General features: G+C 42.8%; 1 protein-coding gene across 1 annotated transcript in view; it reads left to right on the top strand.

Annotated features, from left to right (window-relative positions):
• The first annotated feature begins 2,549 nt into the window (after positions 1 to 2,549).
• Positions 2,550 to 25,878, top strand: part of PRAG1 (PEAK1 related, kinase-activating pseudokinase 1) — a 47,970-nt gene continuing 24,641 nt past the window's right edge. The window contains exons 1-2 of the mRNA XM_063077276.1: positions 2,550 to 2,925; positions 4,870 to 6,617. Of these exons, the coding sequence (XP_062933346.1) occupies positions 2,596 to 2,925; positions 4,870 to 6,617 (2,078 nt within the window). The 5' untranslated portion in view covers positions 2,550 to 2,595. The remainder of the gene's footprint in view (positions 2,926 to 4,869; positions 6,618 to 25,878) is intronic.

The raw sequence follows: 25,878 nt of genomic DNA, 5'->3' as shown, positions 1-25,878 counted from the left end.
GCGGTGGAAAGCCAGTTCTGCTCTGCTCCTGCTTTGTGAGCGCCACTTGGGTTTTTCACCATCTTTTACTTAAAACAAATAGATCATTCTGGGCACAGATGCGCAACTGGAGAAGAGTCTTTTTTGGCTTGATCTGGTGGTAAATTCTGTTTGCTGCGCCTGAGAAACCAGTTTTAACAGGATGCAATGAGTCAGTGACGGTGGGAAGCCCAGGGCTTCATTTTGTTCTTTTATTCAACTTCCTCTTAAAAACCTTTATGTCTCTGGGCGGTTGTGTGGTGAAAGTTCTGTCCAATCATCAGAAAATTTCAGAGCTACGGATGGGAGCAAAGAGAGTGCTCGTGAACTTGTGAGGGGTTCTCAAGGAGACTTCTGGAACCTTAGGAATCCAGAGCCTGCAAAACTCCCAGGGCTGTAGCAAGCCCTCAGCTACAATGGCAGGGACCTTAGAAAGTGGGGTTTCTGGCACCAAGCAAGCCCCCCATGACACGTTTGTGCTCTCAGTTGCCTGTTGAAGAGGAAATGAGATGTGGCCACCCAGAGCTCCTTCTTTGTAAATCTATGGTAGCACCAGAGGAAGTGGTTGGACACTCACGAGGAGCTGGCAGGAACCTGCGGAGCCCACACAGAGCTGGTTCCAAGCTCTCTCCGTCCATTCCCGAGGGCGCGCGGGAGCCTCTGCTGCAGCGGAGGCGGGCCTGACAGCATCTTTTCTGTGGCCGGGGAGGCCTAGGCAGCCTTCACCCCTCAGCTCTGCAGGAAGGGACCTACTCCCTGCCCGCTGGAGACCAAAACACTTCCTCTGCTTTTTCTCCCTTCCAAAATTGAGCAGCGAGCCTGACAGCTCTCTGTGACTGTAGGAGAAAGAAAATACCTGGCTATGCTCCCTCTGCTTGTCGAAGCCCAGTGACCTCTTCTAGAGAACTTGGCAAGGAATGAATCAGCTACTTGGGCATATTTAAAGGAGAAGAACCTGACAGTCATCTCAAAATGAGGGATCTGCAAGACCTAACCACGATTGCTGAAAGACAAATACTTTATTTCATAGTATTCATTTAGTTCAGAGATGCCTCTTCATTAACTTTGGAGGGAAAGAGGCACGTTTTAGCTTCAGCACTTGTTGAGTAGGCACCCCTGCCTGTGAGTGTGGGAGACAAGAAGAGAGCCGTTCTCACACAGACTCTGGAATGATCTTTGAGGCCCCCGGCTCATTCCACCTGGTTAGTCCTGTTGATAGTTTAGAGAGTGTCAACCTCAAGCAAATTCTCACGAAGTCAAGTGGAGAGCAAACCCTGGGGCAAAACCTTCCCCATTTAATGAGAAGCCACTCGCCTTAGGGTGTTCCAGAAGAGTTCTCTCCAACACTCCTTATGGGAAGGCAGTTCATTTTTAATAGGGCAGGAGGAACAGTGAGCAGCAAGCAGGTAATGGCAAGCTGCTCACTGTCAGGAAAGATGCAGTGAGATGGGGGCTGCTGGCTTCTCTCTCCAGAACTGGCCAACTCTGTGTTTTAGTTTTTGTCTTTGCCATTATTTCCCCACCTGTAAAATGGGGATAACAGCTACCGGATGGGATGTTATTCAGGTTAATTGGTTAATGTCTGCAACCCTTTGAGCTCCTCCTCAAAGGGGAATTTACAAGGGCCTTGGGTGCAGACCGCCTGCTTCCAGTCTACTCCCAGAAGCAGTGATCTCTTTCAGCAGGCTGAGCCCCTTCTCTCCAGAGCTACCATAGGGAAATAGCTATTTGATCATCTCTCCTCTCTGTTGTATTCTGTCCAGCCACCCTTAACCCAGGATTGTGGTGACAATGCATTTCTCTTCCTACTTTCTCCCCCTTGGCCTGCGGGCCGAGCTTTGTTGACTTCAGTCAGCACAGGGTTGAATAATGTATTTTAACCCAGGGGGCAGGGTGGGAATTCCCAAGATGCCAGACCTCCTGACAAGGTTCCCCTGGGGGCTTGGCCTACATCACACCTCTCCCCTTTCTCAGCCATTCCCATCTCCACTTGGTCAGAAGTGCAGATTACAATGCCCATTTCAGGGCCCTGGCCTGTCTCCCTCTCACATAGTTCCTGGTCAGGCCATTGTCTTTATTTGCAGTACTACCTTGCAGTTCTTGTTTCTCTGGGGCAGTGTCTCTGGCTCTAGACCCCCCAGTGGCAGGGAATATATGGATAAGTTACAGGCTTTTCATCTCAAACCCTATGTGATTTCTTCTTGTAACTGCCCCCAAATACCCACAAGCCTAGGATTTTAGGGGACTGAAATGTCTTTTATGCTCTCTGTTCATGTAACAGGACTGTGTTTAGTTTTTGCAGCTTCTGATAAGACCCTACCACTAGAGAGTGTCTAAAGAGTTGCAACAAGTGGGTGAAGGCCCCAGAATAAATGGAATGCTAATTTTTACCTTTCTTTTCTCCCCCATCACATAATAAGACTCTCATTGATAATGCCCCCTCCTCTAGCAGGGCTGATCTCTAATCAGGCTAGTGTTCTGCCTTTCCAGGATGCTGCTCTGTGACCCACCTCTGCCTCCCACAAGACCACGCCAGAGAGGTGGGCACAAGATGAATGAGCACACCATCGGCTCAAGATGCACCAGCCCATCCTACTGACCCCTGAGAGGCCGAAAATGTCTGCGTGCAGTGACTTTGTGGAGCACATCTGGAAGCCCGGGTCCTGCAAGAACTGCTTCTGCCTGCGGAGCGACCACCAGCTGGTAGCTAGCCATCCCCAGTCCAGAGCAGGCAGCCTGCCCCCTCCACCTCGCCTGCCCCCCAGGCCTGAGAACTGCCACCTCGTAGATGAAGGTGTGAATAGCTCGCCCTACTCCAAGCCCACCATCGCTGTGAAGCCCACCATGATGAGCTCAGAGGCCTCGGATGTGTGGACAGAGGCCAGCCTGAATGCTGAAGTCTCACAGGTGAGGCTGACTAACTCCTGCGGTATTTTTACAGGGGCTGCTCCTGTTCTAACACTTGGTGACTGGCTGGCAGCCAGGGAGGGCTGTTAGAGCAAGAATCCTGCAGGATGGCTTCCCGTCAGCTTGCCCCAAGATTGGTCTTTCCTGACTGCTGGTATTTTGCTCTAGCTGCCCTTCTTTCTATCTGTCCCTTCAGGCTAAGAACTGTTAATCCAGTCCCTCCAAATTTCCTCCTGTGATTTGGAGACTGGATAAGGGCAGACAAAAATGGAGCTTTATAAAAAAAAGTTTAAAATTTTTTTCAGCCAATAATTTATTTATTTAATTATTTTTTGTCTTTTTTTTGTGACCAGCACTCAGCCAGTGAGTGCACCAGCCGTTCCTATATAGGATCCGAACCCGCAGCGGGAGCGTCGCTGCGCTCCCAGTGCCACACTCACTCTCCCAAGGGTGCCATGGGCTTGGCCCATTCAGCCAATAATTTAAACTACATACACAAGTAGCAATAATTGCATAATAAATCCCATGCATCCAATACCCTTCAAATCAACATGATCTTCAGTTACTTGTATATTCATGACCGATCTTGTTTCTTCTCTACCTCCACCACCCCACCTTCTTTATGATTTTAAAGCAAATCCCAGACATCACATCATTTCAGTACATATTTTTAAGAGATAAAGTCTTTACAAAAAACTATAACCACAATACCATTAACACACTTAAAAATGTTAGTAGTAATTCCTTAATATCATCCAGTCCAGCCAGTGTTCATATTTCCAATTTTAAAGCTTGGATTTTACCAGCTTTGATCTAGGATCACTAAAAACAGTTACATCCCTAGAGGCTAGACCACTCTGCTCATCCCACGAATAAACCCTAAAAAGGTATAATTATTCAGAGGGCGCCTAGACCAGGGATGCTGGAGTCTGCTGCTTAGACACGTGTGGGAAGCTGTATGTCTAAGATATATTCTAAGAACTGCTTGCTACCTGTTTGACATCTTTTCCTGTTCAAGTTTTCCTCAACCAATGTGGTGAGTGCATCAGGAGGGGTCTGTGAGCACATGTGAAAACTTGTAGGTCAGTTTTAAATCAGGGGAGTCTTTGTTTAGAAGAGGCATTTCCTGTGATTGCAGTGAGCTCCCCTTCAGGGCTGCTCCATTTTTCCTAAGCTGGTTACGCCCATTCACCAGGCCATTCTGGACCCCTTCAGCCTTCACCAGCATAAGCTGGGAACTCTTAAGTTCAAAATCATCTGAGAAAGGAGCCACGTGCGGGCTCTACATTAAGGCTGCTTCTAAAAGTGGGGGTGAGAAGGGAAGGAGGGGGGAACAGTGACCTCAGTGATGGCAGTCACCAGTCCATCTATCTTTCTCGCAGCCCAATTAGTGCAACCACTTAGGCAGGCTGGGGCTGAGCTTACCACTGCAACTGGGAGGACAAATAGCTCTTTGGCCTGGCCTGAAGCAAAGTGCAGAAAGAGGCAAGGAAGCCCAGCTCTAGCTCAGAAACCAGCCTTCACCCTCCAGCCCTGCCCCCACCACTCACCCAAGGCGTTTTAAAAATCCTTAGGACTTCGATTTCCTCAGGAATGCACTGTGACAGGGTTATCAAAAAACCAACAAACACAAAGCAAAAATTGAACCAGACCCCAAACTTTATTTTCCAAGCCTATTGAAGAACTTATTTCACCTGGCAGTTTCAGGGGAGAAAGCAAACTGTTCTTTCTTTTAGAGTTTTTTCCCTACCTCACAGACAAGCTAGAAGCATTACACACCATGGGTGGGAAGGCAGCTCAGTGGGCGGCTGTGGCACCTGCCTCTGCCCTGCCCTGCCCTGCAGAAGGCCCTTGCAATGTCCTGGCACTCCTCTCCCGCATTTCTTCTCTTTCTTTTTTCCCGGACAAGGTCTAATGTACGTCTTTTAACTTTGGGCTGTGCAGGTCATCTGGAGACGAGCCCCCGGCAAGCTGCCGGTCCCCAAGCAGGAAGAGGTGCCCATAGTCTACCTGGGCAGCTTCCGCGGGCTGCAGAAGGCGGCCGGTGCCCCCGTGCCCGCGGATGGCAGCCCGCGCTGCCCCCCAGCCTATGCCGTGGTCGGCCTGCACAACCTCGAGCCCCGGGGGGACAGGAACGTCACCTTCCACCCGGTGCCCTTCCCCGACGACAAGGTTGGGCGAGAAGATAAGCCCTCGTTTCCCTACCAAGAGCTGCCCTCCGCCCAGGAGAGCTTTCGCCAGAAACTGGCTGCCTTTGCGGGGATGACACCCGGCTGTCCCAAGGGCCCCGGGCCCCGCCCCTGTCCACGGCCACTGCGGGAGTCCCTGCCCTCGGAGGATGACAGCGATCCAAGGTGCTCGCCCTCGGGGGACAGCGAGGGTGGAGAGTACTGCTCCATCCTGGACTGCTGCCCCGGGAGCCCCGCTGCCAAGGACGCCTCGCAGGGCACGTGCGCAGGGCACACCGGGGAGGACAAGCGGGCTCCGAGCTTCCCCAGGGAGTGCCATGGCCAGGGCCCACCAGCCAACCCGCCCCGCCCAGGCCCCAAGAAGCCGTCCCTTAGCTCAGAGGCCGCCAGTTCCTCCGATGGCCTCTCCTGCGCCAGTGGCAGCAGCGGGGCCAGCAGCCCCTTCGCCCCACTCCTCGAGAGCGATTACTGCTCCCTCATGAAGGAACCTGCACCCAGGACGCAGGAGGACTCTGGCTGCCACACGGTGACCTCTAGCAGATGCCTGGGGCTGACTGGGGAGCCCCAGGCCCCAGCCCACCCCCGGGAGGCTGCACAGCCTGAACCCATCTATGCTGAGAGCACCAAGAGGAAGAAGGCGGTTCCAGCACCTTCCAGGCCACAGGCCAAGGCAGAACAGGCAGCAGCTACCGAGGGCCAAGTACGGACAGGGAATGCCTGGGCTCAGAAGTCAGCGTCTGGCCCGGATATGGCTCCCCAGGTAGCGGCCACCATCACAGTCATGGCAGCCCACCCAGAAGAGGACCATCGGACCATCTACCTGAGCAGCCCTGACTCTGCGGTGGGGGTGCAGTGGCCACGCGGGCCTGTGAGCCAGGACTCCGAGGCGGGGGAGGAGGAGACTTCAGCAGGGCAGGGGCTGAGCTCCAGGGAAAGCCATCCTCACGATGCAAGGGAAAGCATGCCCAAGGGGAGGCCCGCCATTCCCCCCAAGCTGTCCAAGAGCAGCCCCGGAGGGTCACCTGTGTCACCATCTGCCTCCCCACTGGCTGACCTCAGCGAGGGGAGCTCTGTGGGTGGCTTCATTGGGTTCCAGCCTTCATCCAGAGGCCCCATGGACCCCGCTTCTTCCTGCCAGACCAATGGTGTCACTGCTAGCAACCCTGTCAGGTGTCCCCTGCCTGCTGCCTCCTCCTCAGCCTTGGACCAGAGGCGGCCCAGGTTCCAGACTGGCACCTGGAGTCGCCAGTGCCGGATAGAGGAGGAGGAGGAGGTGGAGCAGGAATTGCTGAGTCAAAGCTGGGGAAGAGAGACAGAAAATGGCACTGCAGACGGTTCAAACTCTTCTACCTGGCACCGTCTCCACCCCACAGATGGCTCTTCCGGGCAGCACAGCAAAGCTGGGACGGGGATGAGCAAATCAGCCTCTTTTGCCTTTGAGTTCCCCAAGGACAGAAGTGGCATTGAGGCATTCTCACCTCCTCCCCCGCCTCCAAAGTCCAGGTGAGTACTATTGTGTGTGACTGTCTAGAAACCTTTGCCTTAGCCACCTCTCCCAAAGTCCTTCAGGCCCAGGCCCTGAGTCCTGCACTGCAGGCACTACTGTCTGCCCAAAGGCCCTCGTGACTTTCTATAAATTTCTGAGAGCCCCAGTGCAGCCTTTGGAGAGCACGCGGAGTTGGTGCTTGTGTTCATGCCCAGCAAACGAACCTGCAACTGCTGCCCTGCTTGGGACTGGCTATTTAGGATGAATCTTTCAAAGCACCGCCAAGCTGTTGCTCTTTTTTGGTGTCCATACTTTTATAGTCTGATCCTCTTTTCTCCCTCTCTCTCTGAAGTGTCTTCAGCAGGCTTTTTCAGGGAAACCCTGGAATTGTTCATTTGTTTAAACACGCAAAAGAGGGTTAAAGGAGTCTATGCTGCAGGATTTGGGGAGGCGAGAAGGCAGTACCAAGTGTGTGCTACGGAAACTGTTGCCACGATGGTGATTAAGCCTTGGGGCCAAAAGCAGAAAAGAGGAAGCTTTGCACGTGGTTAGGAACCCTCAGATGTGGGTTTTTAAAGGAAGAAAATGTAGTTTTATGTTAGCATGCCGAAACTCACAGCTTTCTCCACCGCTTCACTGCTATCTCCTGCCACTTTAAAGTACCTTTCAAAGCCTTAAGAAACGTAAATGCCTTTTTTAAGCAATTGAGCTGTGCATGGAATTTAAATTCTGGAAAAAAATTTCTCTTGATAAGAGCAAAACAGATTCCTGTTAGGGAAAGGAGAAACCTACTGTTTTTTAAAAAACAACAGTTTTCCTCTAGTCATGTCATCTCCAGTGGTTCTGTTTCAGCTAATGTGCCTCGAGGTTGAGGTCAGAAACAAGGGAATTGACCACAGAGAGAAATAGCCGTAATGCTTGACTTTGAACACCAACGTTTCTCAAGCTGTGATGGGATCTAACAGGGGCTTGTTCTTATGACCACTACTTTGTTCTGGTATAGACACCTCTCAGGTCCTCAGGTGATTGCACACTCTCTTTGGCTACAGTTTTAACTCCCTGAACAAATGAGGGATTCAGCAACTAATCTGAGCTCCCATTTATATGGCACTTACTATGGGCCAGGCGCATATTTAAAGGCATTAGATATATGAACTCATTTAATCCTCAGAATAGCCCTAGGAGGTAGGAATTACCAGCACCAATTTATAGATGACAAAACAGAGAGAGAGCCAAAGGAATGTGCCTGAGGTTACAGCCTACCTAGTAGTCCAGCTCCAAAGTCTGTGTCGTGAATGTATAGGACAGTGATGGGCATAGGAATTGAGCAGAGCATGAAAATAAAACATCGTCATTGTATCTGTTTGCCTCAGTCCTGGGTAGGTTAGTGGAAAGCACAGGCTTTGGCATTAGAAAACCAAGTTCATATTCCATCTCTCTAACTTAAGAGTGACCATGAGCAAGCCACTTACTGTACCTGAGTCTCCAGGTTACTGTTTTCTAAAAGGGGATGATAATAATACTTACTCTTTCAACATTCTGTTATTGAAAGGCTCAAATGAGGTGAACAGCAGAATCCACTGCAGAGGTTAGTTATGCTGTAGGCAAAAGCCACCCGAGCTGTCGATTGTGGCAGCAACACCCTCACCCTATAGGAACTGGCATGGCCCAGGCCCAGGAACACCACCTGAGCCTTGGAGAAGTACCTAAAATTTTCTCATTTAAGAATCATAGGGCTTGGAGAAATCCCAGTAACCATAGCAACATGACTCAGGTAGGGTTTTAATTAGCATCTGGATTGAGATCAGAGTTTTTTTGGCCCAGTTTGTTTGATAAGACTCTTGGATTATATAGAGCTCAAACCAAGTGGGAATCTAGAGGGCCCAGGTTCTAGCCCTTAAAATACAAACATCACAAAAAGACAAAAAAGTTCTTATTTCAGGACTTTTGGGAGAAAAATTTAGGAAATAAAATTAGCTTAAGGGAACACAGAAAAAAGAAAAGAGCATCTCGTGCTATTTAAAATAAGTCAAACTAGTATATAATGTATTTGCATTTGGGGAAGCGTTTTCATTTTCAAGCATCTTTGAATTCTGGAACTCAGTACTTCCTGAATTTCTCTGAGGAGGGTGCCAGGAACCCCAGAGACTTCAAACCAAGCATGTTGGGGTGTTGGCATATCAGAGTGTTAGTGAGAATGCAGTCCACAGTTGGCGCAGTACCAGATGTCAGTTTTCCAAAATGGAAAAATGTAGAAGGTGTTCAACATAGTTCACATGTACCCATCTGTTAAATGGGTCCTATTTCTAATGATCAGCTTTATTTATTACGTGTGTTAGGTACGCTCAGAATTCTAGAGAAAGGGTCTGGTTCATACAGGGCTGTGTTACTTTCCACTTACACAGTATGGAGAGAGAGACAGGTCCTTCTGCTTTATTGGGCCATTATAGAAAAATAGAGGATGGTTTTCTGGTTTGCCTATTGCTCTGTTTTACAAAACTGACTCCAACACAGAGGGGGGAAAAATATGTGTTAAGAATGTCTTTGCTTTCCTATAGTCCTGTATTGAATGTTTGGCAGTAGCTTATCTGTCTGTTTGACACATTGTCTTCTGTAAACTGCGATTCGTGTTCTGAGAAACCTCTTGCTGTAATGCCATGAGGGACAAAGGCTCTTGATGCTCGTTTTATGCACTGACCAGCCCTTCTTTGGAGTTTAAGTGCGTGCCCAGCCCTCCTCCCAGGCAGTAAGGCAGGGTCTGAGTCCTTTCTTTTCTGCTGCTGCCAAGGCAACCTCCTCCACCCGCCAAGTAACACCTACCTGGAATGATGGACCCCGCTGAGTCTCTGGGTCACCCCTGGTCCAATTTAGGGCAGGTTCATAAGGTGAGGATTGGCAAATACTGCTGGTTAAGAGGCGAAAAACCGCAGCCAAGAAATGTACACTCTTAATTTAAATGTCACGTTCAAGGCTTAAGGCAGTTTAATGAGAGCGGCAGTGCCTGGGGAAACAATTAAGATGCAAAAGAATCAAATTTCTTTCTGCCTTTTATTTCTTCACCTCGTTTTAAATGACTTATGACTTTTGAGTGACAAGGTTAGTTGAAGAAGGATCATCTAGTTAGTGCAGACAAGCATTCCCGCCCCCCCCCCCAAAAAAAACCCAAAATAGAGTGAAGGGCCTGAACACAGAGGTAGAATTGAGGACAGCAGGGAAATAAGAAATAAGACAGGTTTATGTGGTTTCAGTCTCCCAGTGTTCTGGCCCCAGGTGAGACTAATCAAAAGAAAAGCGTCCCCAGGAAAGTGAGAGATGTTTTTGTTTTAAAATGACCACTCATGCTAACTTTCATCACTTTCCTCTATGGGGATGCGGGGAGCAGAGGCTGCGTCTGACCTGGGGCGTTTGACCACTCTTAATTCCTCTCCCACATTGCTTCTCAGTAAACAGGCAGTGAGTGACAGTGTCATAAATAGAGTTCATTTCCGCCCACAGAAGCAGCCACTTTGCTAAACCCGGGAGGAACCAGAACGACTTCATTGTGTGGTCTCTCCTGTAATGTGGTCTCAGCATGAGTCTGGAGGGTGGGAATAGAAAGAGTGAGATGGTTATTTGTTTCCAGACTCTATGCATTATCTGATTAAAACTCCAAATGCTTTATTCTGGAGGCACTTTCTACTGTGGTGGGTTAGAGTGGGATGGCAGCAATTTACTAGGAAATCCCATGGTTTTGATGTACAATGGGCTTTTCTGTGCGGTGTTTTGAAGATCAGTTTGTATTAGGAAGCACTGTATTTAGAGAATCTTCTCTCACGATGTTTAGCCTTTTTGACAAAACTTAAGTAGGCTGAAGGTTGAGTTAGTCGGAAGAGTGAACGAAAACTGGGCATACTTCAGTGGAAGAAATGGTCCCCCACACATACACACAGTTTGGCAAATGGAACAAAGCACATGTATCAACATTGCAAGTTTATATTCTGCCCATGCCAGGAGTAAATTAATAGTTGGCCTTTTCCCATGAGTCTGTAGATAGAACCTGGAAACACGGGAAATCTAATGATGCCATAAGAAGGGAGTATTGAAATTGATGCTTCCTGTTCTGTAATTTTTTTTTAAATCAATTGACTTGACAACAGTATACATATAACATTTAAGACTTTCTGTCTAATTTTAGGCATATATTTTTGACTAAGCCTAGGGATTAGAGAGTCTTTAATTCATCAGATGTCTACTAATTTCCTACTTTTTATTAGGCTCTGTGCAAGGTGCTAAAAAGCCAGTTACTGGGGTTCTGTCCCTTAAGGATCCTTAGGGTTGAGAGTATATGAATTAAATCAGCAGATGTGCAATATGACCACCATAGGCTCACCCCTGCTTTGATTCCCTTTGATGAGACTGGTTCTCATAGGATCTGGATCCTCACCACATTGTTATGTTCAGCAATGCAAAGGTAAACTCAGCTTAGTGTCCAGGAGTAGTTACAGCCCTCTTTTCTAACTGTATTTTGACCTGATCCAAGATCAGGAGTAGTACAGGCTTGTAAATAACAATAGATAGATGGATGGATGGATGGATAGATAGATAGATAGATAGATAAGCATGTTCTTTTCTTCAAGGAGCACCTGGCATATGTATGTATGTGTATATATACATATATATATATATATGCCACGTCTCATACATTCTTCCTTGATTTCCCCGTAATATACATATGCCAGGTGCTCCTTGAAGATGAACATTCTTAGTTATCTGTAATTCAATAAGGTCCCTGCCACATAGTAAACGCTCAAGAAATATTTGTTAAATGGGCAGTTGTAGGCAGAGACCATACCTTGTTTATTTCATCTTCCAGAAAAGCACCTAACTCCATGCTGTGCGCAGAGCAGGTGCTCAAGAAATGTGGAGGAAAGAAGCAAGTAGCTTTGATTACAAAGTGTCCTTCTGAAGCCAGGTCTCCAGGTTAACTGTTCATGCCTCTGTTCTGGCAGCTGACACACTGTGTCTTGCATTGCATGGGTTCGTTTTGCATCTCCTCAAGAAGTTGTAAACTGCCGCGAGTGCAAGGACCATTCTCATACATTCCTTGATTTCCCCATAATATACCTTAGCACAGAGCCTAATACATAGTAGGTATTCAATGAAGAATGAAATAGGACATTGTCACCTTGAGTGAAATAAGCTGAGGTTAATAACTATTAAGGCTCAAGGTGGGCAAACACTGTGTGGGCACAATGTATCCTTTCATGGGTTAATTACTCTTCTGTACATGATTGTACATTTTACTTTTGCAGCTGGGCTCTATTACTTTGCCCTTTTTTTTTTTTTTAAAGCTGAGCAGGTGTGTAGAGCCAGCCTTCTCTTGCCACAAGAATGTTCCTTTCAGGTAGCAATCATCTAAAGACTTTTTTTTTTTTTTTTTTTTTTTCCACCACTGAGTTGCAAGGAATTCTAGGGTGTGGCTTTGTTTCTCTGAGAATAGGTTTTTCTTGCTTCCCAAGGAGGGTTGGAACACACAAGCTTGGGCTGTATGAATAAGTCCCCTCCGTCCATCCTGCGATAAGGACTTTGTTCCTAGAATGGCCAACCTACTTTTTGGTTGTGGAACTCACCAGTTAGTGAGAAATTGTTAGTGGCCCAAGGAATTTTTGTGTTTTGGTATTGTTCATGCTTTCCTTAAAGGACTTGCCTTTTCTTCTACCAGGGTTGGTGGACCAACTCCAAAGAATACTCGGTGTCTCTTGCTGCAGCTAATAAGTTTCAGAGCTTAAGGATCAGAGTCTTTATCCTCTGTGCTTAAATTGCTCATTATTTCTTTCTATTGCTTTTTGGCACATGCCTAAAAATGTTGGGTGTTAAGAGTATTCATGCTGTTCCCACAGAACTGTAAAACTCCTACTTCAATTAAGCTTTCAACCAATGTTCTGGACAGCTTACTTTCTGTGCTTCTCTGACAGGCAGATTTGTGTAAACACGGTTCTATGTTGGATGACAAGGGCAACTTCCAGGTTGAAGACTACTTTAAAAACACCCTTCCCTTTTTACTCAGATATTTTGCTCTCTAGTTAATTTTAGTATCTCTCACTAACAAATGATCCCCCTGACTTCCTGGTAGTTTGGTTTCATATCCATTTATACATGTGCTATAAAAACTTTTCTAAAGTCTAAAATCAAGGCAAATAATTGGTAGTGATATCACTGTATGCTCCTGAATTGTAGAAAATCCTTTGGAATGTTTCCTGCTCTTTGCGAGCTCCAGGTGGCAGTCAAAATTAATGGGAATGAAAATACATTGGACAAATATAAAAATCGTTGCGATAAATTGACATATTATTAAGTTATATGACCTTGAAGATCAGGAAGAAAGGGAAAGAGAGTCTTTGGAATTTTAAAATCAGAGTTGGGGCATCATTAAGATAATTCTTAATATGTGCAGGTCAAAAGGAAGATAAGATTTTATGACCGAATATCCTTTAGCCATGAGAGTAACTGAGTTGCATCCTCCAAGCCAGTTATGATCAATTGGAGTGGTGGTCTGGAGCTCCATGTGGGAGCCCACCCTTTAGGAAAGCTTGCCACAACTGATTAGTAATGTCTGTAGGTTGTACAGATGTGGTTTCGGAGACATGTGCTGGCTATTTGTCAATCCAGCCTTAAAATCTAAAATTTGCCATCTAAAATGCAAAATCTCTGATGGTCAATAATCATTCCCCATATTAATTTTAGAGTTTAAGAATTCCCATACCTTTGGGGGAAGGATATGTGGTCTGTCTAGCCCAGTGGCCCTAAGCTGAGTGTTTGGTCACGAGATGTCCGTCCTCTTTGATTACAGCCTCAGAGTTCAGACTGGAATGCCAGAATGTCTTGCTTCCTCTAGTGAGTGATTACGAATATTCTATGAATTTTGGCCATTTTGGAACTCTGTATTTTGGTAAATAACAGTTACCATTAAGTTTATTATCCATTATTTAAAGTATTGTTTCCCTTTACAGACCTTAAGTTTACTTTTTCAGTTCTGAAATCTTGTTAAGCAGTGCATGTTCCCTTAGCCTTATCCTCTTTGGCTTGTCACACTGATTTTCTATGTCCAAGATTGGGGGGGTGAGGTGGTAGGTACAGGAGGTGTCTCAGAATCTTTTGGAGGGATAGTTTGAAGGTGGAAATAAAGTGAAATAATATAAATTTAAATTTGGGAAATGAAAACAAAACTATTGTTTTGATAGTACATAGTACATATAGTTTTTCCGGACCTTCTTGACTGATGATAAGATAGACAATCTTTTTTATTTTTTAATTTTTATTTATTTATTTATTTATTTTTAGACAATCTTTTTTTATAGAGATGCTCAATTAGGGACAGGACATGACCCCCTAGGAGAAAATAGAAGTCAACCGGACAGAGATATTTGCCAATTTATCATATTTAGGCAGTAAGCTTCCTGCAAATCTCTCAAAATGCCTTCTCTATATTCATGTCATCACCAAAACGTGAAAGAGGGAAATGGTCTGTACAGCAAATCCTAAACCCAGACCCCTGATCTTGCTTCTCATCCTATTCTCAATGCTTGTCCATGTTTTCTACAAAAGCTAAAGAAAGTTAATGAGTGCCTGCACGTAGAATAGACCAGACCCTCACGGTTCAGGGCCTGAGACTTCCTTTATGTCAACATTCATTTAATCACTAAATATGGAGGACTTGGCATAGGTGGAGCCATTACTGTATATTGGTGGGGAAAGCACAGATTGCTTATTAGATGATTTTGGCAAACTGGTTGACCATACGGGGGGCAAAAAACGTTGAAACTCTACCTCATACCGTACTCAAAGGTGGACCGCAGACGGAATAATGATCCAAATGTGAAAGATAAGACCCAAAAGCTAATTTTAAAACATTCACAGGATTTTTATACTATAAGATGATCGATGGATTTGACCTCATCACGCAAAGGATTTCTGTTGAGCTGAGGATGGAACAGGCAGTTAGTAAATGGGTGAGAAATTGAAAAAGTGTGTAAAACACTGACCAGGAATGAATATATGGAACATAAAGGGTTCTCCTGTAAGTCGACTAGAACAATATAGGGGAAACAGCAGAAAGATGGGCAAAAGACATGGATAGGGAAAACCTAAATGTGTGACGAGAGTATGAAGAGCTACTTAACCTCATTAATAATCACAGGAATGTGAAATTAAGGAACAATAATATATCATGTTATGTCTAGCAGATTGATGAAATACCTGAATAACACTAAATTGTGGCAAAGATATAGGGAAACAGCTATTAAACTGCTATTAAGGATAAGAACGCATCGCGCCCCCACATTCTTTATTCCTGAGCATGTGCCTCGGCAAAATATACACACAGGCAATAAGGGACATATACCAGGAACATCCTCACAGCATTGTTCATAGTAGCCGGGAGCTGGAGAAAACCCAGATATTCATCCCTAGAGAAGTAGGTAAGTAAAATGTCATGATTATAAAATGAGCTGCTTAATAGCAGTTATGAGCAGCGAACTAGAAGTAGGTACAGAAACATAGGTGGACCTTAAACTGGTATTGAGTGAAATAACAAAGAAACACAACAAGGTGTGTAGCACAGTACAGTTAATGTGAGTTAATACAAACACACAAAGTAACACTGTCTTTTTTGTTTTTAAGGAAAGTTGCATTCTTAACTTTTAGGTAGCTTTTTTTTAAAAAAAAAAAAAACTGGTAAATTTTGCATAACATAAAATTTACCATGTTCACCATTTTTAAGTATACAGTTGATTCGTAAGTACATTCACACAGTTGTACAACCCATCTGCAGAACTGAAACTCTGTACCCATTAAACCGCCCCCTATTGAATCCTCCCCCTAGCCTCTGACAGCCACCATTCTACTTTCTGTCTCTATGAATTTGACTGCTCTAGGTACCTCATGTGTGGAATCATACAGTATTTGTCTTTTTGTGACTTGCGTATTTCACTTAGCATAATGTCCTCAAGGTTTATAGCATGTGTCAGAATTTCTTCTTTTTTAAGAAGAAATTTTTTATTTTGAATAATATTCCGTTGTATGTATATATCCATTGCGATATTGTGAAATATCTATTTGATCTTGTCCCTTGTCCTGGCATACAATTCCTAAAATCTCTGGACTCCTCAAAGTGATAAGTGTCTTTCTTTATGCCAATGAGTTGACTGATGGCTGGCAGCCCCTAGGTGGCTTCAGGATGAGGGCTGGTCACTGGAAAGACTGAGATAGGAGGAGAGGGTTGGGACTTTCAGTCCCACTGCCAGGGAGGGGAGAAGGGCTGACGGTTAAGCTGATCACCAGTGACCAATGATTTAATCAATCATGCCTATGTAATGAAACCCCCATCAAAACCCAAAAGGGCTGGTCTGCAGAGCTTCTGGATAGCAGGACACATGGAGGTTCCTAGAGGGTGGCATGCCCAGGGAGGACATGGAAGCTCCACGCCCCCTTCTCCCGCATCTTGCCCTATGTGTATCTCTTCATCTGTATCCTTTGTAGTGTCTTTTATGATTAACCAGTAGGCATAAGTGTTTCCATGAGTTCTGTGAGCCACTCTAGCAAATTAATCAAACCCAAGGAGGGGTTTGTGGGAACCCCGATTTATAGACGTTCGGTTAGAAGCATAGGCAAGACAACCTGGGGCTTGTGATTGGCATCTGGAGTGCGGGGCAGTCTTGTGGGACTGAGCCCTCAACCTGCAGGATCTTATGCCCAGGTGGACAGTGTCAGAATTGAATCGGAGGACAATCAGCTGGTATCTGTTGCAGAATTGGTATCTTGCTTAGTATGTGGGGGAAAACCCTCACCCATCTGAGGTCATACAAGTATTTAGTATCGTGAGAGTATAGGAGTAACTGAGTTTGTTTTCTCCCTCTTCACAGACCGTATTTTGTTTATCCATTCTTCTGTCCCTGGACACTTGGGTTGCTTCCACTTTTTGGCTATTATGAATAATGCTGCTGTGAACATGGGTGTACAAATCTCTCTCCAAGACCCTGCTTTCAGTTCTTTTAAGCACATAATCAGAAGTGGAGTTTTGGGGTCATTTGGTGATTCTATTTTTAATTTTTGGAGGAACTGCTGTACTGTTTTCTATAGCAGCTGCACTATTTTGCTTTCCCACCAACAGCGCACAAAGGTTCCAATTTTGCCACAACTTCACCAATACTGTTATTTTGGGGTTCTTTTTGATAGTAGCCATCCTAATAGGTATGAGGTAGTATCTCTTAGTGGTTTTGATTTGCATTTCCCTAATGATTAGTGATGTTGAGCATCTTTTAATATGCTTACCGGCCATTTGTATATTTCTTGGAAAAATATCTAAGTCCTTTGCCCATTTTTTCATTGAGTTGTTTGATTTTTTTGTTGAGTTGTAGGAGTTCTTTGTATGTTCTGGATATTAACCCCTTACAGATATATGATTTACAAATATACTCTCCCATCCTGTGAGGTGCCTTTTCACTCTCTTGATTGTGTTCTTTGATGCACAAAAGGTTTTAATTTTGATGTAGTCCAGATGATCCTTTTTTCTTTTGTTGTCTGTGCTTTTGGTGTCATATTCAAGAAATCATTGCCAAATCCAATGTCATAAAGTTTTTCCCCTATGTCTTCCAATGATTTTATGGTTTTAGGGCATTTAGGTCTTTGATCCATTTTGGGTTAATTTTTGTGTACGATCTTAGGTAACTTCATTCTTTTGCATGTTGAAAAACTGTCCTTTCCTCATTGAATGGCCTTGGTACTCTTGTTGGAAACCATTCGACCATATCTGTGAGAGTTTATTTCTGGGCTCTCTAGTCTATTCCACTGGTCTATATGTCTTTGTTTGCATCAGTATCACACTGCTTTGATTACTCTAGCTTTGTAGTAAATTTCGAAATCAGGAAGTATGAGACCTTCAATTTTGTTCTTTTTCGGTTTTGGCTATTTGGGGTCCCTTGAGATTCCATAGGAATTTTAGGATGGATTTTTCTATTTGCAAAAATTACCATTGGGGTTTTGATATGGATTGCATTGAATCTGTAGATCACTTTGGATAGTATGGGCATCTTAACAATATTAAGTTTTTCAGTCTAGGTACACAGGATGTTTTTCCATTTATTTGTATCTTCTTTAACTTAATGCAATATCTTTTTTTAAGTAAATTTTATTGTGTATATTTGAGGTTTACAACTTGATGTTATGGAATACATATGAGTGCAGATAGTAAAATGGTTACTATAGTGAAGAAGATGAGCATATCTACCATCTCATGTAGTTACTTTTCCTTTTGTTTTTTATTGCTACAAGAGCAGCTAAAATCTACTTATTTAACAAAAATCCCTAATAAAATGCAATTTTATCAACTATAGCCCTCATGTTGTCCATTAGATTTCTAGGCTTATTCATTCTACCCATCTGCTGCTTTGTATCCTTTGACCTACATCTTTCATTTCCTCCTCCCCACCTCCACCCATGGTGACTACTTGTATTAGTCTATTTCTGTTGCTTGTTACAAAATACCTGGTGTCACTTCTTGCTGTGTGACAAAGATGCAGAGATTACTCAGAGCCCAAATAGTAAGAGCAATGAGAAGCCCAAAGGGATTGCACCGAGAAAACTCCCTCAAGAAGGGAGAAATAAGGTGCAGCCCCAAGTCGGTATTTGCTTCGGCTTTTATTGTAAAGATGAGGAAATACAAGAGAAAATACAACTTAATCATTTATCAAAGGAATGAAAAGAAATTGGCTATGGGGCATTCTCTGGAAACATCTTGAGAAACAAAGGAAAGGGAGTGAAGCTGGATAAAAAATGACCTTAATGTTCTTATCTAATTGAGCAGAAACTATTTGCTGTTTTCAGCACTTGGGTTCTGCTAAGTGCATTTAGGACTTTTGCCCTTTGTGCGCTCCCTGTTCTTTGTCAAGCCTATGTGCTCCCACAACCTGAAACTGGGTAATTTATAAGAAAATTATATTTATTGCTTATAGTTTCAGAGTCTGGGAAGTCAAAAGTCCAGGGAACAAAAATATCTGGTGAATGTCTTCATGGTGGTGGCTTTCCAGCAATGCAGGGGTTTCACATAGCAGAAAATGATGGAGCAGAGAGAGAGAAATTCTCATGTGCTCTCCTTTTAAAGTCCTCAGAACCACACCCCTGACCTTCATAATTAATTCATTCACTATAGCATGCTCCTAAAATCTAATCACCTCTTCAGGGCCCCACCTTTCAATTACCATAATAGGACTTCCCACCCTCAACAGTTACAGTGGGATTAAGCTTCTAATATAAGAACTCTGGGGGACATGATTCAATCAATCCACAGCACCACTGTTTTATTCTCTATCTATGTATATTTAACCTTTTATTTTATTATTCCACATGTAAGTGAGATCATGCAATATTTTTCTTTCTGTGTCTGTCTTATTTCACTTAGTGTAATGTCCTCCAGGTTCATCAATGTTGTGGCAAATGGCAGGATCTTCTTTTTAAGACTGAATAATATTCTGTTGTGTATAAATACCATATTTTCTTTATCCGTTCATTTGTTAGTGAACACTTAGGTTGTTTCCATATCTTGGCTATCGTGAATAATGCTGCAATGGACATGGAAGTGCAAATGTCCTTACAATATAGTGATTTCATCTCCTTTGAGTATATACCCAGAAGAGGGATTGCTGGGTCTTATGATAGTTCCATTTTTAATTTCTTTGGGAACCTGCTTAATGTTTTCCATAATGGCTGTACCAATCTACGTTCCCACAAACAGTGTACTAGGATTCCCTTTCCTCACACCTTTGCCAACATTTGTTATCTCTTGTCCTTTTGATAATAGCCATCCTAATTGGTGTGAGGTGATATAGTGATTTTAATCTGCATTTCTCTAATAATTACTGATGTTGAGCACCTTTCATATATCTGTTGGCCATTTTTATGTCTTCTTTGCAGAAATGTCTTTTCAGGTCTTGTGCCTGTTTTTTAATTTGGGTTATTTGTTTTTCTACTACGGAGTTGTAAGAGTTCTTTATAAATCTTGGATATTAACCCCTTATCAGATATGTGGTTTGCAAATATTGTTCCCAGTCCATAGGCTACCTTTTCATCTTGTTGATTCTGCATCTTTCTATGCAGAAGCTTTTTAGTTTGACATAGTTCCATTTATTTATTCTGCTTTTGTCACCTGAGCTTCTGGTGTGATGTATGAAAAATTATTGTCAAGGCCAATGTCAAGGAGCTTTTCCCCTATGTTCTCTTCTAGGAATTTAATGGTTTCAGGTATTATATTAAGGTCTTTTATCCATTGTAAGTTGATTTCTGTGTATGGTGTAAGTTAAGTGTTCAATTTCATTCTTTTGCATGTGGAAATCCAATTTTCCCAGCAGCATTTATGGAAAAGACTGCGGTTTCCTCATTGTGTCGTTTTTGTGCCTTGTCAAAAATTAGTTGACTGTATATGTTTGGATTTATTTCTGGGCTTTCTGTTCTGTTCTATTGACCTACCTGCCTGTTTTTATGCCAGTACCACACAGTTTCTACTACTAGAGACTTGTAATATAATTTTAAATTAGGAAGTGTGATACTTTCATCTTTGTTTTTCTTTCTTAGAATTGCTTTGGCTATTTGCTTTTTTTGTTTGTTTGTTTGGTTGGTTGGCTGGTTTGTGGTTCCAAATGAATTTCAGGATTTCTTTTCCATTTCTGTGAAGAATGCCATTGGAATTTTGATAGGGATTATGTTAAATAGGCATATTACTTTGGGTAGTGTAGACAGTTTAACACTATTCATTCTTTAAGTCCCTCAACACAAGATTTATTGGTGTCTTCCTCAGTTTTTTGCAAAAATGTTTTATAGCTTTCAGTGTACAAATTTTTCACCTCCTTTATTAAATTTATTTCTAAGTATTTTATTTTATTTTTTGGTACTGTCATAAATGGGATTGTTTTCTTGATTTCTTTTTTCAGCTAATTCGTTATTTGTGTATAGAAATGCTACTGACTTTTGTATGTTGATTTTGTATCCTGCAACTTTACTGAATTCATTAACTAGTTCTAACAGCTTTTATTGTGGAATTTTGGGGGGTTTCTACATACAGGATCATGTCATCTGCAAATAGAGATAATTTTACTTTTTTCTTTCTGATTCAGATGACTTTTATTTCTTTTTCTTATCTAATTGCTCTCACTGATACTTCCAGTACTATGTTGAATAGAAGTAGTGAGAGTGGCCATCTGTGCCTTATAGGTGATCTTAATGAAAAAGCTTTCAGTTGTTCCCCGTTAATTATGATGTTAGCTGTGGGTTTTTCATAAATCGCCTTTATTATATTGAGGAACTTTCCTTCAACACCTAAACTATAAAGAGTTTTTATCAAGAAAGGATGTTGATCTTTGTCAAATGCTTTTTCTGTGTGTATTAGTCTGTTTGTGTTGCTGTAATAGAAATACCTGAGTCTGGGTAATTTATAAAGAACAGAGGTTTATTTGGCTTATGATTCTGGGACAGGGGCATCTGGCATGGGCCTCAGGCTGCTTCTACTCATGGCAGAAAGTGGCAGCAGCCAGCAGGTACAAGTACATCACATGGCAAGAGGAAGCAAGAGAGAGAGAAGGGGAGGTGTCAGGGTCTTTTAAACAACCAGCTCTCACGGGAACTAATAGAGCGAGAACTCACTCATTAATCCCTCCTCCCCCAGGGAGAGCATTAATCCATTCATGAGGGATCCGCCCCCATGACTCGAACACCTTCCCGCACTGCCACATTGAGGATCAGATTTCCACAGGAGTTTTGGTGGGGACAACACATCCAAACTCTATCACTATGTCAATTGAGATGTGGTTTTTATCTCTTATTCTGTTAATGTAATATATCACATTGATTGATTAGCATATGTTGAATCAGTCCTGCATTCCAGACATAAAAAATGCCACTTGGTCATGATGTATAATCTTTTTAATGTATTGTTGAATTTGGTTTGCTAATATTTTATTGAGGATTTTTACATCAATGTACATCAAAGATATTGGTCTATAATTTTCTTTTCTTGTGATGTCTTTGTCTGGCTTAGGTATCAAGGTGACTCTGGCCTCATAAAATGTGTTTGGAAGTATTCCCTCTAGCTCTGTTTTTTGAAAGAATTTAATAAATATTGGTAATAATTATTTTTTGAATATTTGGTAGAATTCAGCTGTGAAGCCATAGGGTCCTGGGCTGTTCTTTGTTGGAAGAATATTAATTACTCTTTATTCTCTTTACTTGCTATTGAACTATTCAAGCTTTTTATTTCTTCCTGATTCAGTCTTGAACTAGGAATTTATCTATTTCTTCTAGATTATCCAATTTCTTGGTATACAATTGTTCCAAATAGTCCTTTATGATCCTTTTAATTTTTGAAGAATCTGTTGTAATGCCTTCACTTTAATTTTTAATTTTTAGTTTTATTTATTTGTTTCTTCTTAGTTTGTCTGGCTAGGGTTTTGTTGATTTTGTTTGTTTTTCAAAGAACCGATTCTTGGTTTTACTGCTTTTTAATTTCCTTGGTTTTTCTATTCTCTATTTTATTTACTTCTGTTCTGATATTTATAATTTCCTTCTTCTAACAATTAGTTAACTTTGTTCTTTTTCTAGTTCCTTGAGGCATAATGGTAAGCTACTTATTTACGATCTCTCTTCTTTTCAATGTAGGAATTTATTGCTGTAAACTTCCCTTTTAGAACTGCTTTTGCTACATCTCATAAGTTTTGATATGTTGTGTTCCATTGTCATTTGTCTCAACATATTTTTAAATTTGCCTTTTAATTTTTTCTTTTACCCACTGGCGCTCGGTATTATGTTGTTTAATTTCCACATATCTGTGAATTTTCCAAGATTCCTCCTGTTTTTGATTTCTAGTTTCCAACCATTGTGGTTAGAATAAACAATACTAGATATGATTTAAATCTTCTTGAATTTAAGAGTTGTTTTGTGGCCTAACATATGGTTCATCCTGAAGAATGTTCTATATGTGCTAGAGAACAATGTATATTCTGCTGCTGTTGGACAGAAACTTCTGTATATGTTAGGTTCATTTGGTCTAAAGTGTGGTCCAAGTTCAGTATTTCCTTCTTAATTTTCTGTCTGGTTGATCTATCCACTGTTGAAAGTGAGGTGTTGAAGTCCCTGGCTAGTATTTTAGTGCTATCTATTTCTTCCTTTGTGTTTATTAATATTTGTTTTACCTATTTAAATGCTCCAATGTTGGATGGATATATTTGTGTATTTATAATTGTTCTTTTATATTTATGAATGTTCTCATATATATTTACAAATGTTCTCTTGATGAATTGACCCTTTTCTCATTAAATAATGACCTTCTTTGTCTCATAATATTTTTGACTTGAAGTCTATTTTATGTGATATAAGCATAGCTACCCTTGGTCTCTTTCAGTTACAATTTGTGTGGAATATCTTCTTCTATTCCTTCATTTCCAGCCTATTTCTGTCCTTAAAGCTAAAATGGGTCTCTGTAGGTAACCACAATATCTTCTTTAAAAGGTAAATCCAAGATGTGTAACAAATATGTAGTAAATACAGTGTGCACACCTAGAAGTGAGATATTGGGAAGGTAGAGAGTTAGAGCAGAGATAGGGATGAAGGGGAAGACTAAAATACTGCAGACCAATGTGAAAATTTTTTCATTAATTAGGCATATGATTATCTCACCTCTTTGCACTTGAAGTAAGTACAAACAGGAAGAGAAACTGTGAATCATGGAGAGACAGATGGAGGACTTATTTGTAAGAAGTGAGTATGGAGATTAAGAAGATGAATAAAAGTGATGAATGTTTGGAACAGCTGCTTTAGGCCAATACAAGAATTGCCAGGCAGCCCCAAGAGCTGGCATGAATTAATTGTGGTCCCAACCTGCATGGTTGTATACTTTCCTAGAGAAATGCTGGGCTGCCTAGTGCAGGAATGAGGATGGCAGATGTTTGGGTTTTATTAGAGTGGGGAGGTTTCAGCTAAGGTCGAAGACAGGGAAATGGAGCTATTGAGGTACAGGTAAGAGTGTATGGAAGAACTGACATGGGAGTGTGGAATAGACCTAAGGGGTGTCTGATCCTTATTGGGTGTATTAGTCCATTTGTGTTGCTTATAACAGAATACATGGAACTGGGTGATTTATAAAGAAAACGAAATTTATTGCTTACAGTTTCTGAGGCTGGGAAGTCCAAAGTCCATCTGGTGGTGGCAACAGTGACCCAGGGGTCACACATTGCAAGATGGTGGAAGCAGAGAGAGCAGAGAGGGAGAAAGACAGACTTTCCTCTTCTTTTAAAAGCCCTCAGAACCATGCCCTGACCACCATTTTTAATCCATTCACTACTGCGTGGTCCTACAATCCAATCACCTCTTCAGGGCTCCACCTTTCAATTACCATAGTAGGATTTCCCACCCTTTTAACAGTCACAGTGGGGGCTAAGTTTCTAATACATAAAACTTGGGAGACAATTTAATAAGCTTCATTGAGTTTGGGGGGGACATAATTCAATCCACTACTTTGCACAACATGCTGGACCAGCACGCGGAAAAGGGAAGTAGTTCATCCTTGCAGCTTTGTCTCAAGCTAGGAGGGTATAAATGAAGTCTAGTATAAATGCATACTGATTTCTTAAGCCAAATATTTTGGCTCAGAAGCCTGGTCAGCAAAGTGGACTTGAAATATTTGCCAAATCAAGAAAAGGAGGGTCTGAGAATTCTGAAAGCAGGGTTGCCAAAATAAATAGTCTAGAAACAAAAAGAATCTGGTCAGGCACAGGTGATCTTGGTGGATGGATTCTACCAGAAATAGGTCAGAATCAGAACCACAGTGACTTCCGTGTTGGTACCATGTCACTACTGTTTTGATTTAGTCAACCAGCAGAGGTGTGTGTGTGCTGGGTGGCGAGGAGGTGGTGTGAAGGGGGTCGGAATCCTAGGAAGCTAAGTGTACTTTCTAGATTTTCATAAAATGAAAGCAAGGTGATAGAGCTGAACAACCTGATTAGCTGAGGAGTGTGTCAGCCCCTGGATCTGGGGCTATGCTATGAAGTATCCAGCACTAAAAAACGTGAATTCAATATGTTGATCTGGTTGATGGACAGATCAACTCTTTCTAGTTATTTTCCAATGGTGCATGTCCTCAAAGCATCATCCTGTGTATTTTTCTTCTTTAAGACATTTAAATGTTGTGGTAAAAGTGAAGGCATGGAGGTAGAGTGAAATTCCTAGCCCATCTGATGATTTCTGCTTCTATCTAGACAGCAAAAAGAATTTTTCAGCTTACTGGAGGCTGCCGAAGTCACCTGTCTGTCTATCTCTCTATCTGTCCATCCACCCATCCATCTTTGTATTTAACCAGTACTTTCTATGTATATGCTGCTGTTTTTAGTGCTTTAGAAATGTTAACTTGTTGAATGTTTATAACAGCCCCATGAGATATGCATTGTGATTATCTCCGTTCTCTGGACCGGAAGCTGAATCACAGAGAGATTAAGAGCCTTTTCCGAGTCGCACAGCCAGCAAGCAGTGGAGCAAGGACCCCAACCCAGGCAGTAAAGCCCCAGTGTTCATGCTCTTAACCACCACGTCACTTGCCTTCCTAGGTGACTCTGAAATCCATCTAGGAAGTCATTCAAGTGCTTGCACAGCTGTTCTTCCCAAAGGCTCCTGCGGGCCCTGTCATGCTGTGCTCCCCTGTAGGCAGGGCTGTGGGCCCTGTCATGCTGTGCTCCCCTATAGGCAGGGCTGTGGGCCCTGTCATGCTGTGCTCCCCTATAGGCAGGGCAGCAGATGGAGGTGCCCTTCTGTGGACTGTAGTTGTTCAGTCTTTAACTTCAATTTGTTCTTTTTTTCATCTCCTTCTCTTCCCATCTGCTCCTCTTGTTGGGACAGATGTAAGAGCTTCCTCCTTGGCTTTCCAGGCTGTGGTTGGAGACATGTTGATCTTAGGTGACTGAAAGTGCGGTGGACCAGGTAATGGAGTCAGGCTGCTGAGTCTTGGACACTCCATCTCTGTTTTCAGCCTCAGCAGAAGCCTCCCCGCCTCGGTAACCCCAGACATCTGCCAGCCTCACTCCTGCACCGGGCAGCAGAGTGCTTCTCTGGGAGGGAAAGTACACAACCATGCAGACTAGGGCCACAAATAAAAGACTTTGATTTTCTGAGAGTATGCCAAAGGGTATCTATCTGTATATAGTCAAGACAAGTGCCTGAAAATTTCCTTTGACCAATTTAAACATTTTTACCTTTGACTAAAGCCAACTA

This window comes from Cynocephalus volans, chromosome 13 (assembly GCF_027409185.1).
Source record: "Cynocephalus volans isolate mCynVol1 chromosome 13, mCynVol1.pri, whole genome shotgun sequence".
NCBI lineage: Eukaryota > Metazoa > Chordata > Mammalia > Dermoptera > Cynocephalidae > Cynocephalus > Cynocephalus volans.
This window is presented reverse-complemented; position numbering and strand designations above follow the sequence as displayed.